At 41.1% G+C, this 15,782-nt stretch overlaps 1 protein-coding gene across 5 annotated transcripts in view; it reads left to right on the forward strand.

Annotated features, from left to right (window-relative positions):
• LOC116975191 (collagen alpha-1(XXVIII) chain-like) overlaps positions 1-15,782 on the forward strand; it is a 74,950-nt gene that overhangs the window by 18,841 nt on the left and 40,327 nt on the right. For 4 of the 5 annotated variants that reach the window (XM_033023968.1, XM_033023963.1, XM_033023966.1 and 1 more), the window contains exons 12-16: positions 5,847-5,915; positions 7,565-7,633; positions 11,173-11,241; positions 12,451-12,519; positions 14,844-14,912. In XM_033023968.1, the coding sequence (XP_032879859.1) occupies positions 5,847-5,915; positions 7,565-7,633; positions 11,173-11,241; positions 12,451-12,519; positions 14,844-14,912 (345 nt within the window). The remainder of the gene's footprint in view (positions 1-5,846; positions 5,916-7,564; positions 7,634-11,172; positions 11,242-12,450; positions 12,520-14,843; positions 14,913-15,782) is intronic. The other variant, XM_033023967.1, reaches the window with a different exon arrangement.

Consider the following 15,782-nt stretch of genomic DNA (forward strand, 5'->3'; position numbering starts at 1 on the left):
GGTGGTGGGTAGGTCATTTGTGTAAAGGTTGAACAAGGTTGGGGCTAAAACTGACCCTTGCGGGAGCCCATTCTTCTGCGTTCTCCATGCACTCTTGTTCTGTCCAAGGTGAACTCTGAACCTGCGGTTGGAGAGCAGAGATTTGATGGTTTCTGATGCCCAGGCAGGGAGTGCTTTGGTGAGTTTTAGGAGGAGGCCTTTGTGCCACACAATGTCATAGGCTGCGGTGAGATCAAGGAACACTGCTCCGGTCTTCAGTTTGTTCTCTAAGCCGTATGTGCAATTAAGATTTGTGTTAAAAGGCTGAAATCCTGATTGGCATGCTGACAGAAATAAGGAGTGCTAACCATCAGTGACTTTGGCAAGAAATTAGTTCCAATGTCGATTGGAAGAGGAATCTGTGAAGAGTAGCAAAGGGAGGCTCAAAAGAAAATAAAGTGATTAAAAGAAATTCAGTTTGCAGAGTAATGGTTGGAAAAGATTTGCCTATAATTGTCCTATAAGAATTGCAAGAGGGAGCCAAGTGAGGTTTTCTATTCTTTAATAGCTTGAAGTTTAAAGTGTTGTTGTCAGGCAAGAATATATACAAAAGAGGAAACCAAATTAGGAATATCTTCAGATTATTTGTGCTAATTATATTTAAGAATATGGGAGATAGTAAGACTTAAAAATTTCAAATCTTTAAGGAGAACCAAGTATGCATTCATCAAAATGTAAATAATTTCTTATTCTTGGTTAGACATAGGTGGAATGTGAAGATGACCTAGGGTGATTAAAATTAATTGGCTGCTTCCAGAATAAAACATACACCAAATTTGGGTTAAATCCCAATTCCTTTGCTGCCTGTGAGCTGTGGGATTCATTTCATAGATTCCCTGGCTCTAGGTTGGTGGAAGAATTTTTCTTCCGGAGTTCTAAGAAGGTTGAACTGACCGTATTGTGGAACCACTGCAAGCTGTGACTAGACCGTGCCCATTTCCATTCTCTACCCACACCTTTCCCAACATCTGCTTAGATATCAGTTTAATTTTGCAACATCTTCCACCATTAGAATGCAATGGGATACAGCAAAATCGATTGCCCGGCCTTAGTATCTGAGCACTAAGTTATTTACTCGGTTATTTACAATTTTAATACTTTAGAACTCAATATATCTGAAATTGTTCAGAATTCTAAAGTAATCATGAACTATGTGGGATCGTTTGAAATTGTTTTAAAAGCTGATCATCGATCATGCATATTAGTTAATTACAACTGTACACAATCTTTCTGAACAGGAATCTATGTGCGATCATTTTCCTTGAGACTAGCGATTTTTATTGACAATGATGGAAATCTATACGTATTGTTTTTTTTCTTTGATATTCTACACAAAGAACATAATAAATCGTGTCAGCATTTCAAATGAATGCTGAAATAGTGATGACATTTTTGCTAATGGATTTGAAGTTCAGTGATATGTTGAGGATCAGTATTTGCCTCTGGCATGACATTCATAAATCATTGTTCTCAACTGTTAATATTACCAAACTAACCTTTCTAACTGTGTCTAATTAATATTATTAAACATTTTCAAGCATGGTTTAGATGCAACATAATTTAGTTGAGAGATACCGCATGAAAACAAGCCTGTCAGCCCATCGAGTCCACGCTGAACAATCTGAAAGAAAGCTAATGACATGTTGGCCTTCATAATGAGAGGAGTTGAGTATAGGAGCAAAGAGATCCTTCTGCAGTTGTACAGGGCCCTGGTGAGACCACACCTGGAGTATTGTGTGCAGTTTTGGTCTCCTAATTTGAGGAAGGACATTCTTGCTATTGAAGGAGTGCAGCGTAGGTTCACGAGGTTAATTCCCGGGATTAAAGAATGATGAAAGAATGGAGCGACTGGGCTTGGATTCACTGGCATTTAGAAGGGAGCTTATAGAAACATGTAAAATTATTAAGCAATTGGACTCGCTAGATACAGGAAACATGTTCCTGATTTTGGGGGATTCCAGAACCAAGGGCCACAGTTTAAGAATAAGGGGTAGGCTATTTGGAACTGAGATGAGGAAAAACTTTTCACCCAAAGAGTTGTGAATTTATGGAATTCTTTGCCTCAGAAGGCAGGGAGGCCGATTCATTGAATACATTCAAAAGAGAGTTAGAGTTCTAAGGGCTAACATAATCAAGAGATATGGGTAGAAGGCAGGAACAGGGTACTGATTGTGGATGATCAGCCATGATCACATTGAATGGCGGTGCTGGCTCGAAGGGCCGAATGGCCTAATCCTGCACCTATTGTCTATGTATCTATGATCACACATTCATACTAGTTCCATGTTATCTCAATTTCTCATTCACTCCCTAAACATTAGGGGTAAATTTACTGAGGTCTGTTAAACCTGCATGGCTTTGGGATGTAGGAGGAAACCAGAGCACTCTGCAGAAACCCATGTGAAAAACTCCACACATACACATTCTATGAAATGTTTGCAATTCAAGTTCTTATTTGAGTAAAGATTTTGAAAACTGCATTGTTATAGTTCCAATCATGAGACTAATAAACCATTTAAAATATTATGCCATTTGGTGACTCGATAGCAGAATGGAATTGAATTCAATTTGAAAGTTGAAAATTCCAGAATTGAAAAGATTTCTTCAAGCTATGATTGCTTCTTTGTTGTAATTTGGTGTCATTACAAGAATGAGTAGGTTAACCTATGATGAGCGTTTGTCGGTACTGGGCCTGTACTCACTGGAGTTTAGAAGAATGAGGGGAGACCTCATTGAAACAGACAGAGTAGTGAAAGACTTGGATAGAGAGGATGTTTCCACTAGTGAGAGAGTCTAGGACCAGAGGTCATAGCCTCAGAATTAAAGGACGTTCTTTAAGGGAGGTGAAGAGGAGAATAGTCAGAGGGTGGTGAATCTGTGGAATTCTTTGCTACAGAAGATTGTAGAGGCCAAGTAAGTGGATATTTTTAAGGCAGAAATAGGTAGATTTTTGTTAGTACAGGTGTCAGATGTTATGGGGGGAAGGTAGGAGAATGGGGTTAGGAGGGAGAGTGAATGGTGAAGTAGACTTGATGGGCTGAATGGCCTAATTTTACTCCTATTACTTATGATCCTATGATTTGAAGGCAAGCGTTTTCCTTTGATAGGAGACAAAGGTTTTATAGGTCTAGGAATGTCATGGACTCGTGTCCAGCAATATATGTATCCATGTTCTTGGAAATTGCTGATGTGCTATTTCTTAAATTGAAATAGCCTTGAACATGAGCAATAGCCCCGTGGCAGCAACCCGAGTGATGAGCATAGCTGGTGGGTTAAACATTGAATGGAGAATGAATTAATGAATTCTACATACATGCAGGTGCTGAGATTAGGAAGTGATGAGGTGATTAGGAAGTGAAATATGAACATGTAGGATGAGCGAAGTGACTTAAATGAATGTAAATATCTCTTCCTTGCTCATAGAAGATAGTCTTTGCACATCAGGTTTACAGGAGACGTGATTAATTGCATTTGGATGCTCCACGAAGGAAGACTGGATGCCTTAAAAATCATTCAGGAATGCTCAAAATTCTTCTGTATCTGCCAAGATCAATTCAAAACGGGGGCCTATCCTGCATCCTAGGCTGAACCTGCTTCCATCTTGCATGTAGACACAAGGAACTGTAAATGCTGTAATGTTGTGTAGAACAATTTGAATTGAAAAGACTAGGCTTGTATTCACTGGAGTTTAGAAGGATGAGGGAGGATCTTATAGAAACATATAAAATTATAAAAGGACTGGACAAGCTAGATGCAGGAAAAATGTTCCCAATGTTGGGCGAGTCCAGAACCAGGGGCCACAGTCTTAGAATAAAGAGGAGGTCATTTAAGACTGAGGTGAGAAAAAACTTTTTCACCCAGACAGTTGTTAATTTATGGAATTCCCTGACACAGAGGGCAGTGGAGGCCAAGTCACTGGATGGATTTAAGAGAAAGTTAGATAGAGCTCTAGGGGCTAGTGGAATCAAGGGATATGGGGAGAAGGCAGGCACGGGTTATTGATAGGGGACGATCAGCCATGATCACAATGAATGGCGGTGCTGGCTTGAAGGGCTGAATGGCCTCCTCCTGCTCCTATTTTCTATGTTTCTACAAAGTGCTGCAGTAACTCAGCAGGTCAGGCATTATCTCTGGAGTATGTGGAGAGACAATGTTTTGGGTCAGGACCCTTCTTCAGCCTAATTGTAGTAGGGAGAAGAAATCAGAAAAAAAGGTGGGTGCAGGACAAAACTAGGGAAATGATATGAGGATACTAGTGAGGGTGTGGACAAAGGCTACAGATGAAAAGGAGACAAAAGAATGACAAATATAAATTCAGAGGAAGGGTTGTAGGCGGATGGGATAAGGGAAAATGGGGGGGGGGGGGAGGATTAAGGAAGAAATTGGCTCACATCGAGTTAAGGCACAGTTAACTGAGTGAGAGAAGGGCTGCACAGTCGGAGGGTGTGAGATTGAAGTGGATAGATAACTTATCTTTAACAAAGTGCCAGCAAGAGTACCTTTATAATTTGCTGCTGCACTCTATATCTTACACTTTCTTACTACTTCAACTCTCTCTACCTAGAGAAATATGCCATAAAGAGTAGAAATTGACATGGTTATTGAATGGCTTTTTCGCCCATCTCTGCTGCTTTAACTTGCACATGGTGTGTACAGCAGCCAAGGTTTCTGCCTGAATCAAGTGGGAGCATTATTACTTAATGTATGTTGGGACTTAAGAAGTTCATCGGGTCCTAATGTAATTTAAATTACCTACTGATGCAGCACTGTGGATGCTTTATGTAACAAAGTCTGGAAGTCAAGAAGAGAACCCAAAAAGCAAGTTTGAAATTACTCTTGGAAAATTAGATGGAGAAGAATCAACAGGATGACCACTACTAGTCACGTCCGGCTAATTGTCCTTCCCTCTCACCTCTCCACAAACACCTCCCTATAAATATCTGTTGTGAGGTACAACCTTTGAACTGCATGATTTTACACCAGCCTAAAGAGGGATGTTTATCCAGCGAGTAGCGTCTACTGATGGCATTTATTGAGACCTTGGCATAATCATTATCATAATCATATTTTATTAGCCAAGTATGTTTTGTAACATACAAGGAATTTCATTTGCCATACCAGTGAAAAGCAACAGAACACACAAAATACATTTTAACATAAACATCCACCACAGTTTTCTTCTTTTCGCGTATGGCGTGCACAGCCTAAAGTTGTCGGTCAACTTGTTCTATTTGATCCTGTTTGTGCATGTCGGGTTGATTGCATTAGTCGAAACAGGGTGGACCACGTGAAGGTTGCAATCTCCCACCCCATCCACCACAGTGACTCCTCCACATTCCTCACTGTGATGGAAGGCGAAAAAAAGTTCATGGACGTTGTGTACTCCTCCCATTGGAAATCTACTGCTCCTGGGTTAAAACCAGCCCCACAGTATCTTGCTTTCTCTGCTAATTTTCTCCTTGTACAATTCCTGCCGATACTAGCAATCACTAACAACAACAAAGTAAATGGATTGTTTTGAGAAGACAACCCCATATCCTTTTATTACGTGCAACCATTGATTAGTTCTGAATCTCCTTGGTCGATTTGATTTGGTCTAAAGATTTTCCTTCTACAAATGACTGGGTATAATTCATACAGTTTTTTTGTAATTTAATTAATGTCAAAAATCATATTGTTATGTGTAAATTGAGCAATAACAAATGCTTGCCATAATATGTCAAAAGGCAATTTGACCTTTTAACATTCGTTTCTCAGTAATGAAGCAACTTTGTTGATGAAAATTATCAATTGTCCTGTTTTATCAGGGCGAACGGGGACTTCTTGGACTACCTGGCTTAGGTGGTGAAACTGGAATTGGTCTTCCTGGCCCAAAGGTAAAGGAGTTTAATTGTAAGCAGGGAATTACAGGTCTCAAACCAAATGTAAGTTATGTATGGACTGGATTAAATAGCAAATCAAAAAAAAGAACAAAGTCAATATTACTCAGTTTTAGAAGTACGGAGAGACGTTTATAATACTGCATGTTTCACATGTCTATCTTTTTAAAAATTCACAGTTCATGCATGGTGGAAAATGTATAAAATTGCACCACCAAATAGTAAACTCAGTGTGTGCATTAAAACAGAAAATGTTGGAAATCTTCAATAGGTCAGGTAACATCTGTGAACCGAGAAACAGAATCAACCTGCTGATCGTTCTAGCATTTTATCTCAAACTACCTGCATCTACATTTACTTTGATATTGTGGATGGCTGTTTGTCTGTTAAGTTACGTTTTCTCCCTGCAAATGTTGATGCAAATCTCTGTTGTAGCGACATAAGCAAAATACTGCAGATGCTGGAAATCTGAAATAATACAAAAATTGCTGGAAATACCCAGATAAGAGAAAAAGATCAAAGAAGACACAAGAAACTGCAGATGTTGAAATCTTGAGCAAAACACAAACTGTTGGAGGAATTTAGTGGGTCAGGCAGCATCTATGGAGGGAATGGATAGGTGATATTTCTGGTCGGGGTGCTTCTTCAGACTGGCTATCAGATCAATGCCCTTGTGTCAGATGTCCATGGAGTGAGCTTGTAGAGTCAAGCTAATATATAAAGTGGGAAATATGGGGAAAGGGTAGAATGGGGAAAGCAGTAAATATAGTGAGTAAACTTAATTTTTAAGGTAGATGGAAAAGTTTGTGTCCAGGTGTACACTGTAAGAATTTGAATTCAATAAAAGTTCCAAAAGACTTTCTTCTAATTAGATTAATCTGCAGACCAATTGTAGTTGTAATATTATTGCTGCAGAAGATAATTATTTTTTCTATTGCTTTAATAAAATTATTCAAAACACAGAGTGGTAGCAAAAAAACATTTTTAAAGGACACTTGGACAGGTGCAAGAATAGGAAAGGTTTAGAGGAGTATGGATGGGCAAATGTGGGCAAATAAGGCTACATTAGAAGGGCATCTTAGTTGGCATGGACGAGTTGAGCCGAGGGGCCTGTTTCCATGTTGTATGACTGTGACTATAAAATATCAAAAGATATTTGAACGTTGCAAAATAAGCTGAGACCTTTCCTACATTATCATAGCTGTGAAGTAAGTAATTTGAAGTTGGTCATCATTTATTGATTAATGTCATCTTATCCAGTTTTCCATTATTGGGGTGTTGATTGACAATATCTATATTAGTAATGCAGATGGTGGACTTTAGATGAGGTACTTCATACCTGCAAAGAAACTAGTTATCAATAGGGCTTAGTACCATTCTTGTAAGCTACTCTATTATATTAACCTCAACTAAATGCAGTCTAAACATTTTAACAGGCATGAACTTCTTTATACAGTCACGAAAATGTTGCAGTCCCTACTATGTTTTTTATTCCAACTAAATGTGCAGGAATTCAGGCTATTTCATTCACATCAGAGAAGATGAGTTTCTCCTATAAAATTTTAATATTTAAATAGAAAAAATGAACATAATATGTAATTCAAAGAAACCTGTACTTGCCGTTCAATTTGCCTTTCTTTGTTTAGGGTGAGATTGGCTTTCCCGGAAGATCTGGGCCTGTTGGCCCACCAGGGATTGGTGAACCTGGATTGTCAGTAAGTCAGATACTGCATATGAAAGACTTGCCAAATATTGTCAACACAGACAGTTACACATATAACTAAAAATATTCCAAAGTGACACATACTTGGAGGAGACTGGATAGTCAAAAAAGTCAGTGTAGATTTTTCATGAATCATCTGCGACAAAATATTTTATCTATACATAACTAAAACTCTGATCTTGTGCTCTTCCAGTTTATGCGTTTTTTCTATTTGCGCGAAAACGGTACGCGATAGCACTACGATTTTACGCCAGCCAACTCGCCGTTCTCCTGTGCTGCGAGTGCAACAAGTTTCGTTCCGATTGGTAGTGTATTGTAAAAGTTAGGGAGGTTTAAAAATCTTTAAAAACCGCGCGTGCGCAGATCGATCTCCTCTCTTGCCAATCAGCGCCGTGCGGATTGGTCTCTTCTCCTGTCACTCCCCGGGACGATCCGCCCGTTCCTGCGCCATCGTGTCTTTACTGAAGCTGAGGATGGCCGGTGGAGGTCTCCAACCGGACACAATTTTCGGAGGGACCGGAAGTGGCTCAGCCCGGCGCAGAATCAGAGATGTCGCCAAACGGAAAGCAGAGAACGCAGAGGAGAGCGTTCAGTGCCCGCTGTGAGTCCCAAACGCACCACCAGCACAACGCCCCGCAGCTCCGGCCCCTTCCCCTCTGGTCCCTCTCGTTGGCTCCTGCCCCCTCCCCCGTGATACCCCTCTCTCCCCCCATGGCTCTTCCCCATCTTTTCTCCGAGCTCTACACCCCCCCCCCCCCCCCCCCCGCCCACACGCCGGTGCAGCCATAGCTGCTGGTGCTTCCGGGCCGAGCCGAGGATCTGCGCCGACGGCTGATGCTCCACCGGGGCACGCAAGAAGGGAGAGGAGCGGCAACCTCGTGATCCTGGGGAGGGCATTGAGGGAATGGAGAGGAGTTATGGGGGGAGGGAGGGAGTGACTGAGGGTAGGGGAAAGGAAAAGGAGAGGTGAGGGAGGGATTGGGGAGGGTAGGAGGAGAGGGAAGAGAGGAGGGAGAGTGGGGGAGGGGGGGGGGAATAGAGGGAGAGGTGGGGGAGGTAGAGAGTGGGGAATTGAGGGAGAGGGCAGTGGAGGAGGTGAGGAGAGATAGTTGGGGGGATAGAGGGAGGTGAGGAGTGGGGAAGGTGGGAGACGGAGGGGTTAGGGAGGGGAGAGGAATTGTCGAGGGAGGGATGGAGGGAGTGACTGAGGGTAGGGGAAAGGAGAGGGAGAGGTGAGGGAGGGATTGGTGGAGGGGAGGAGGTGACGGGAAAGAAGAGGTGGGTGAAGAGGAGGGAAAGAGTGCTAGGAATGAGGGGAAATAAGTTGCGTCTGTGCAGTTGGGGGCTATGGGTGAGTGGTGGAATATTGCATTGGGGGACCAAACCTCCTGTGTGACAGGGACCCAACGGGTCCCACTTAGTCTAGTGTACCCTAATATTCTATATAGCCCAATTATTGTTCTACCATTCAGTGAATTGAATGTGAATTAAAACTGCCATCCTTACCATTTACATTTCAATCTTGCTCCGTTCCCAGCTTCTACCTTGTCTATGCAATACAAGCATTTAGTTTAATGATATGCAGCCTAGTTTTAAAATTGACTTCTGTGTTAAGTAATCCTTCTGGAACGATTTGATAGCTGAGAAATGTAAAGACCATTTGTGGATTACCTTGATTGTATTAATCCTAAACAAGCAAGGAACTGCTGTGACTTGTTTATCCCTTAGAATTCCTGATGTTAGAAGTGAATTTATAGAGCGACTTACTTTGTGTTAATCTCTGCTCAAAAGAAAAGTAGTGGCTTGAATAGGTGATCAAATAATTATGCTGCAGGTTCAACGTTAGTTTCTATTCAATTGATGTTTGAACAATATCATTGAGGTACTTTTATGTAAAACAAAAAAAGAACGTGATACTATTTAATTATTTACAACATGATGTATGCGCTATGGATATGTTTTCAGTGAAACACAAAGAAGAAAAAATTCAAATTATATGTGTAGAATTATCACAATCTGCTGTGCAGAATATCCCAATCCCCTTCATCTCATCCTCCCCTTGTTTCAGCAAGCTGGTTCTCAGGACCATTACTTAACATGTTAACCTAGACCCTGTGGGCTGTGCAGAGCCTGCAATTTGTTGATGTCACATTGTTTGAACCAAGTCTCTGAAGGGATCACACAATGGTCCCAATCTACCTAGTGCATTCCAATGTATGTTGTTATGCAGCTGACCATCTCACTATAGCAGAACACAAGATGTTCTGATGTATTGACTGTGTCCAACAAGAGTTATAGCAGCCACCAATTTCTACTGAATGAGACATCTGCTCCTTTTTGGAATACTAGTTGCCCTGGGCGCAGTGGTGGAGCTGCTGCTTCACAGCTCCATAAACCCAGGGTTCGATCCTGATGTTGGGTGCTGTCTGTATGGAGTTTACATGTTCCCCAGTGACCATGTGGGTTTTCTCCAGGGGGGGAGGAGGGGGGGTGGAAATTATGAGGCATCAATTTCAATGTAATTTTCATTGGACTAAATTTGCAGTTTGGTATTTGTGTAATGAGACCCACTAATCTTTTTGGGTCATGTTCTCCCAATGACTAAGATTAAACATTTGGAATGAAATCTTTCAAATCTTTCCCCATTGAGTATCCTTTGAACTCAATGAATATTATATTATATGTTAATAACAAACTCTTACTAAAAATATGAACTGCCTTGATTGCGCTAGGGACTTTGAGCTTTATTTTTTTGTACTATATATATTTTAATTTATTGAACTTTTTGTTGTTTGTTATGGTATCTATTGAGGACTATGTTTACATATCTGTCATGATGCTGCAAGTAAGATTTTCATATCTGTTTTGGGATGTATGACAATAAAACACTCTTGACTTGATTTTTGTTAACTATAAAAATGATTTTTTAAGCTTTCCAAATCTATCACAGCCAAACTTAATTGGAGCAAAAAAAATTGCAGATACCTGAAATCCTAAACAAATACAGAATATGCTGGAAATACTCAGCAGATCAAGCAGTGGCCATGGAGAAAGAAACAGGGCCAACATTTCAGATCAAAGACAATTCATTAGGACTTAAAGTGAGGAAAAAGAAGTGTGACAAGTTGCAGAAAGGGAGGGCTGGAAAGAAGAGGGAGACATTTTGTTACAAGGACGAGGCTCATGTTATCAAGGTAACCATTATTTAAAATTCTGGCCATTAGAGAGAGGTGAGAAAAGGAACAAAAGAAGAAACTGAAATATTGAGCAACATCCACAGAGGGGGATAAAGCTTGAATTCAGTATTAAGCCTGGAGAGCTACAAACATACTCATGCAGAAGATGTATTGTTGTTCCTTAAGCTTTTACATCAGGCATCTATGGAATAGTTCAGGAGGGTTAAGACTGAGAATTAACAGCGGCTTCCCTGTTCCCATAGTTTACAGGATTATGAATCATGTATCCTATCTATTCCCTGCTCTTCTGCTCTCAACATTGTTAATTATTTCACGTTTTATTCACTTTATACAGGGTCCTCCAGGACCTCAAGGTCTTCAGGGAGATCGTGGTTTACCTGGAGAAGGTTGGCCAGGATTAAAGGTATATGTAATCCGTTGCTCTAAATATATACATTATCTCTCTTTCCTGCAAAAGATTCACCTAAAATCACCCAAAGGTAACGTTAGAACATGTACGAAAGGAATTCCCCACCAGCAGGGTATATCAAATATGTTACATTTTTGTCATGCCAATGTTTCTTTACATGTTGTTAAACCGAGTATTGCTAAAAATATTATGTACTTGTGGTTGCGGTGAAGAAAGCGAATGGCATGTTGGCCTTTATAACAAGAGTTGAGTATAGGAGCAAAGAGGTCCTTCTACAGTTGTATAGGGCCCTAGTGAGACCACACCTGGAGTATTGTATGCAGTTTTGGTCCCCTAATTTGAGGAAGGACATTCTTGTTATTGAGGGAGTGTAGCGTAGGTTCACAAGGTTAATTCCCAGGATGGCGGGACTGTCATATACTGAGATAATGGAGCGATTGGCTTGTATACTCTGGAATTTAGAAGGATGAGAGGGGATCTTATTGAAACATATAAGATTATTAAGGGTTTAGACATGCTAGAGGCAGGAAACATGTTCCTGATGTTGGGGGTGTCCAGAACCAGGGGCCACAATTTAAGAATAAGGGGTAAGGCATTTAGAACGGAGATGAGGAAACACTTTTTCACCCAGAGAATTGTGAGTCTGGAATTCTCTGCCCTAGAGGGCGGTGGAGGCCAGTTCTTTGGATACTTTTAAGAAAGAGCTTGATAGGGCTCTTAAAGATAGCGGAGTCAGGGGGATGTGGGGAGAAGGCAGGAACGGGGTACTGATTGTGGATGATCAGCCATGATCACATTGGATGGTGGTGCTGGTTCGAAGGGCCAAATGGCCTGCTCCTGCACCTATTGTCTATTGTCTATAGAGGAGCTGCAGCAGATTTCCTTTGAAAGAATTTATGACAACATGTCAGCCTTCTGTCTTCAGTTTAGAACAGAACTGAGACAGTGTACAGTTTTCACTTGCGAAAGCTTGCAAGCCCCAGGCACTGCACAGCTGCACAGCTTGTGAGTTTCTAAAGTGACCTCAAGACATAATTCCACCAGATCCAATTTCTTTTGAGTTCAACATACTGTTGCGATCTGACTTTCTTATAATTTACTGCACAATTGGTGATCACGTATTTCTTCGACTATTTTCTTTTTGCTTAAAGATTAGGAGCAGTAATGGAATGCAGTGTGATTGCTCTAACCTTTGTGTGGCAGGGTGATCGTGGTTATGAAGGACCAAAGGGGCCTCGTGGAGCTCCAGGCGTTGGTGCAAAGGGCGCAAAGGTGAGGCATGATTACGTTAAATTTATAATACAATGCTAATTGTAATAGCAGCAACAGATTATGTGATTTAATGCTAACATTTAAGAACAAATAACCCTAAAGTTTGTTTTAAGTGTGCAATAGCAACAGTGATATATATATATAGTGGAAGCTGAAACAATTTCCTTTTGTAATTGTTTTACAAATTAAAGCTTTAATATCCTACATTGAGAATTGACGTGCACAATATGGGAATACACACAAATGTGCATTTGAAGGGAGCAGTGGATTCTCTTGGTTCTGGTGAGAATCCACAATCATTAAGTGGCAGCCAGAAATTCTGAAGGACAAAGTAACCTTCATACTGGGCACAGGACCAGGGGAACATTAAAGAATATAAATAAAACATAAAGGATACTGAAGCCACAATTTCTCTTCTAGCTTCTGGAGTTTTAAAGCCTGGACGTTCAGATTTAAGAAAAGCTTGTTTCTCACTACTTCAAGCAGCTGTCTAGAGACTCAATACGGGCTGACTGCTTTCTAAGAGTTTACCCTTGTGAAAGCATATCTGACTTCTGAATTGTATGGAACAGAGCAAGTGGGGGATGAGGGATCCACCTAGTTGGAACTTTGTTTGCCTGTTCACAACAGGGGTATAGAAGGCATTAAGCTCGTCCACTAGAGATGCATCATTGTCCGAGATCGATCCTGATTTCGGCTTCTAGCCCTAGTTGGGATTCAGGCCTTGCACAGGCACTGGCATCTGCTTGATTGAATTGAACCTTCAGCTTGTTTTGGAAATCTCTCTTGACATCCCTGATAGCTTCTGGAGATTATGCTGCGCCTTCTTATACAGTGTGGGAACATCTTTCTTGAAAGCTTCGGATCTGGACTGTACCAGAGAATAAATCGCCCTGTTCATCCAAGGTTAAAATAGATCCTAATTGACTGTCAGAACACAGTCGGAACAAGGCATTTCTTGATGAAATTGGTCATGACTGAGATACACTCATTCAGGCAGGATTAAGTGGTCATGAACATGATCCAGTTCACCAACACAAGGCAGTCCTGAAGTAGACATTTGACCTCCTCAGACCACTGCTATATTACTTTAGTCATTTCGGTCAGGCTTCATTCTTTGTCTCCAAGCCAGCAGGAGCAGCACCAACATATGATCAGACCAGCCAGTATGAGGGTAAAGGATACGCATACGTGATGGCATTGTAACAGTGGTCAAGTGTTGCCAGAACGTGTGGGGCAGGAGAAATGCAGATGTATTTAGGGAGTACGTTCCTGAACCTAGCTTGATTGAACTCACGGGTGATGATGAACAGGGCATCAGGGTTTCTGTCCCAAGAGAATGAATGACTGAATATAATCTGTTTATTGCCACCTTGGTGTTGGTTTTGGATGGTACATAGATCACCGACAAGATGGTAAGGTTATATTCCCTCGATAGATAAAATGGCATTTTAAGAAGGAACTGCAGATGCTGGAAAATCGAAGGTAGACAAAAATGCTGGAGGCAGCATCTATGGAGCGAAGGAAATAGGCGACGTTTCGGGTCGCTTCTGAAGAAGGGTCTCGACCCGAAATGTCGCCTATTTCCTTCGCTCCATAAATGGCATTTTAAATCTGGTATTCCTGGTCAGGGAAGCTGATTTGAGTTAAGCCCATCACATCAGCGCACCAAGAAGCGTTGACTGAAAAGCAGATAATGTCACCTTTCCCATTTCATGAAGATGCCATACGGTCCATAAAATAAATGGAAAAACTCTCGGTTGTACAGCAGGGTCAGCTGATGTCCCTTTGAAACAGAAGACTTGCTCTCGAGTGATTGAACATTAGCTGGGAGTATACGGGAGAGGGAGGTGGCGGAATCTCCATCATTTCAGCTGCACCTGGAGCCTCTCTTCCCCACTCTCCCTCACTGCCACGCCTCCTTATTTTATTCGTACTCACAGTGGTGCTGTTAGCATTGGGTCTAATAAAGATTGGTAGTTCTGAGAGGTCCTTTGGTATAGCAAAGATTGGTAGGAAACTTTGGAACTATTGACGTTCCGCGGTGCAGCAGATAGATAAGGAGAATTGTTCAATAAAAGCTGTTTTAACTGTTTTATGTAGAGCTTCACATAAAATGGCGCAATTCTCTGGCGCTATCTAGTCTAGTAATACTGAAAAGTTAGTTCGAATTTTCTTTGCAGAACCAAATATTTATTTTTGATTAAAAGTAATGGTAAACCAAACCAACATTTGAAATTTTGTTTTGTATGCCAAAAAGTATATATTTTTGCTATAATAGTTTTGTTAATGTAGCTGTTGTCTATTTTAATATATTACATCAGGGTGAAATAAATTTTCCAGGATTACCTGGCCCTATTGGTCTAACTGGGGTTGGACTGCAAGGCGAAAAGGTAAATATTCTGCTCTCATTCTTAATATAGAGTGTAACATATGTGATTTATTTAATATAAGTGTGCACATCTTTTTACTTCATTATTTTAGGGTAACACCGTGCCTTTTATATAATAAGCAGACTGTAGAGAACACAGTCTCCTGTTCTCACTCACATACATGCATGCACCATTTATTTAAATGACTCATTATCTTCCGGTGTTTAGTGAGTGAATGAGATAGATACTGAGACGTAAGACAACCAAAAATAATTACCGTATTACCCGGCAATGAAGACGCACCTGCGTTAAAGATGCACCCCCATTTTGAGTTGCTAAATTTTGAAAAAAGGCTGGCGGTACATAGAATTTCTCACGCTCAAAGAAATTAAAAAATAAAAATAAAGAAAGTAACAATTCAATTTCCCCAAGGCATCAGATCTCCTCCGTTCTGAATGACTGAATGGGTGAGGGACGGAGGGTGATGGCAGGTGGAGAGATGGTGAGAAAAACAGAAGCACACCGGGACAAGTTGAATCAGTTGATCTTATTGAATGACAATACTAGTTTGAGGGACCAATTGAGGTTACTCGTGCTGACACAGGAGTAAGCTCCACCGCCCACTGTCTTGTTATCCATCACCCGCTGACCCGCTCCGCTCTATGATATTTGCTCTTGAGCTGGTCCCCTCACTGTCCAGTCTCCGAGCCATGCCAAAAATAGGGATAGCGTGAATTTCAAAACTAATACCAACTGCATTTGTGCGCGTCTGTTGACAAGGCAGCAGCATTCTTATTCTCTCTGTTATTCTCACTTGATCTACAATCGTCACACACCTCCAAAGCATGTCCCCATGCAAATTTACATTGAAAGACACGGACTGGGCAGTGA

This window comes from Amblyraja radiata, chromosome 7 (assembly GCF_010909765.2).
Source record: "Amblyraja radiata isolate CabotCenter1 chromosome 7, sAmbRad1.1.pri, whole genome shotgun sequence".
In the NCBI taxonomy this organism is placed as follows: domain Eukaryota; kingdom Metazoa; phylum Chordata; class Chondrichthyes; order Rajiformes; family Rajidae; genus Amblyraja; species Amblyraja radiata.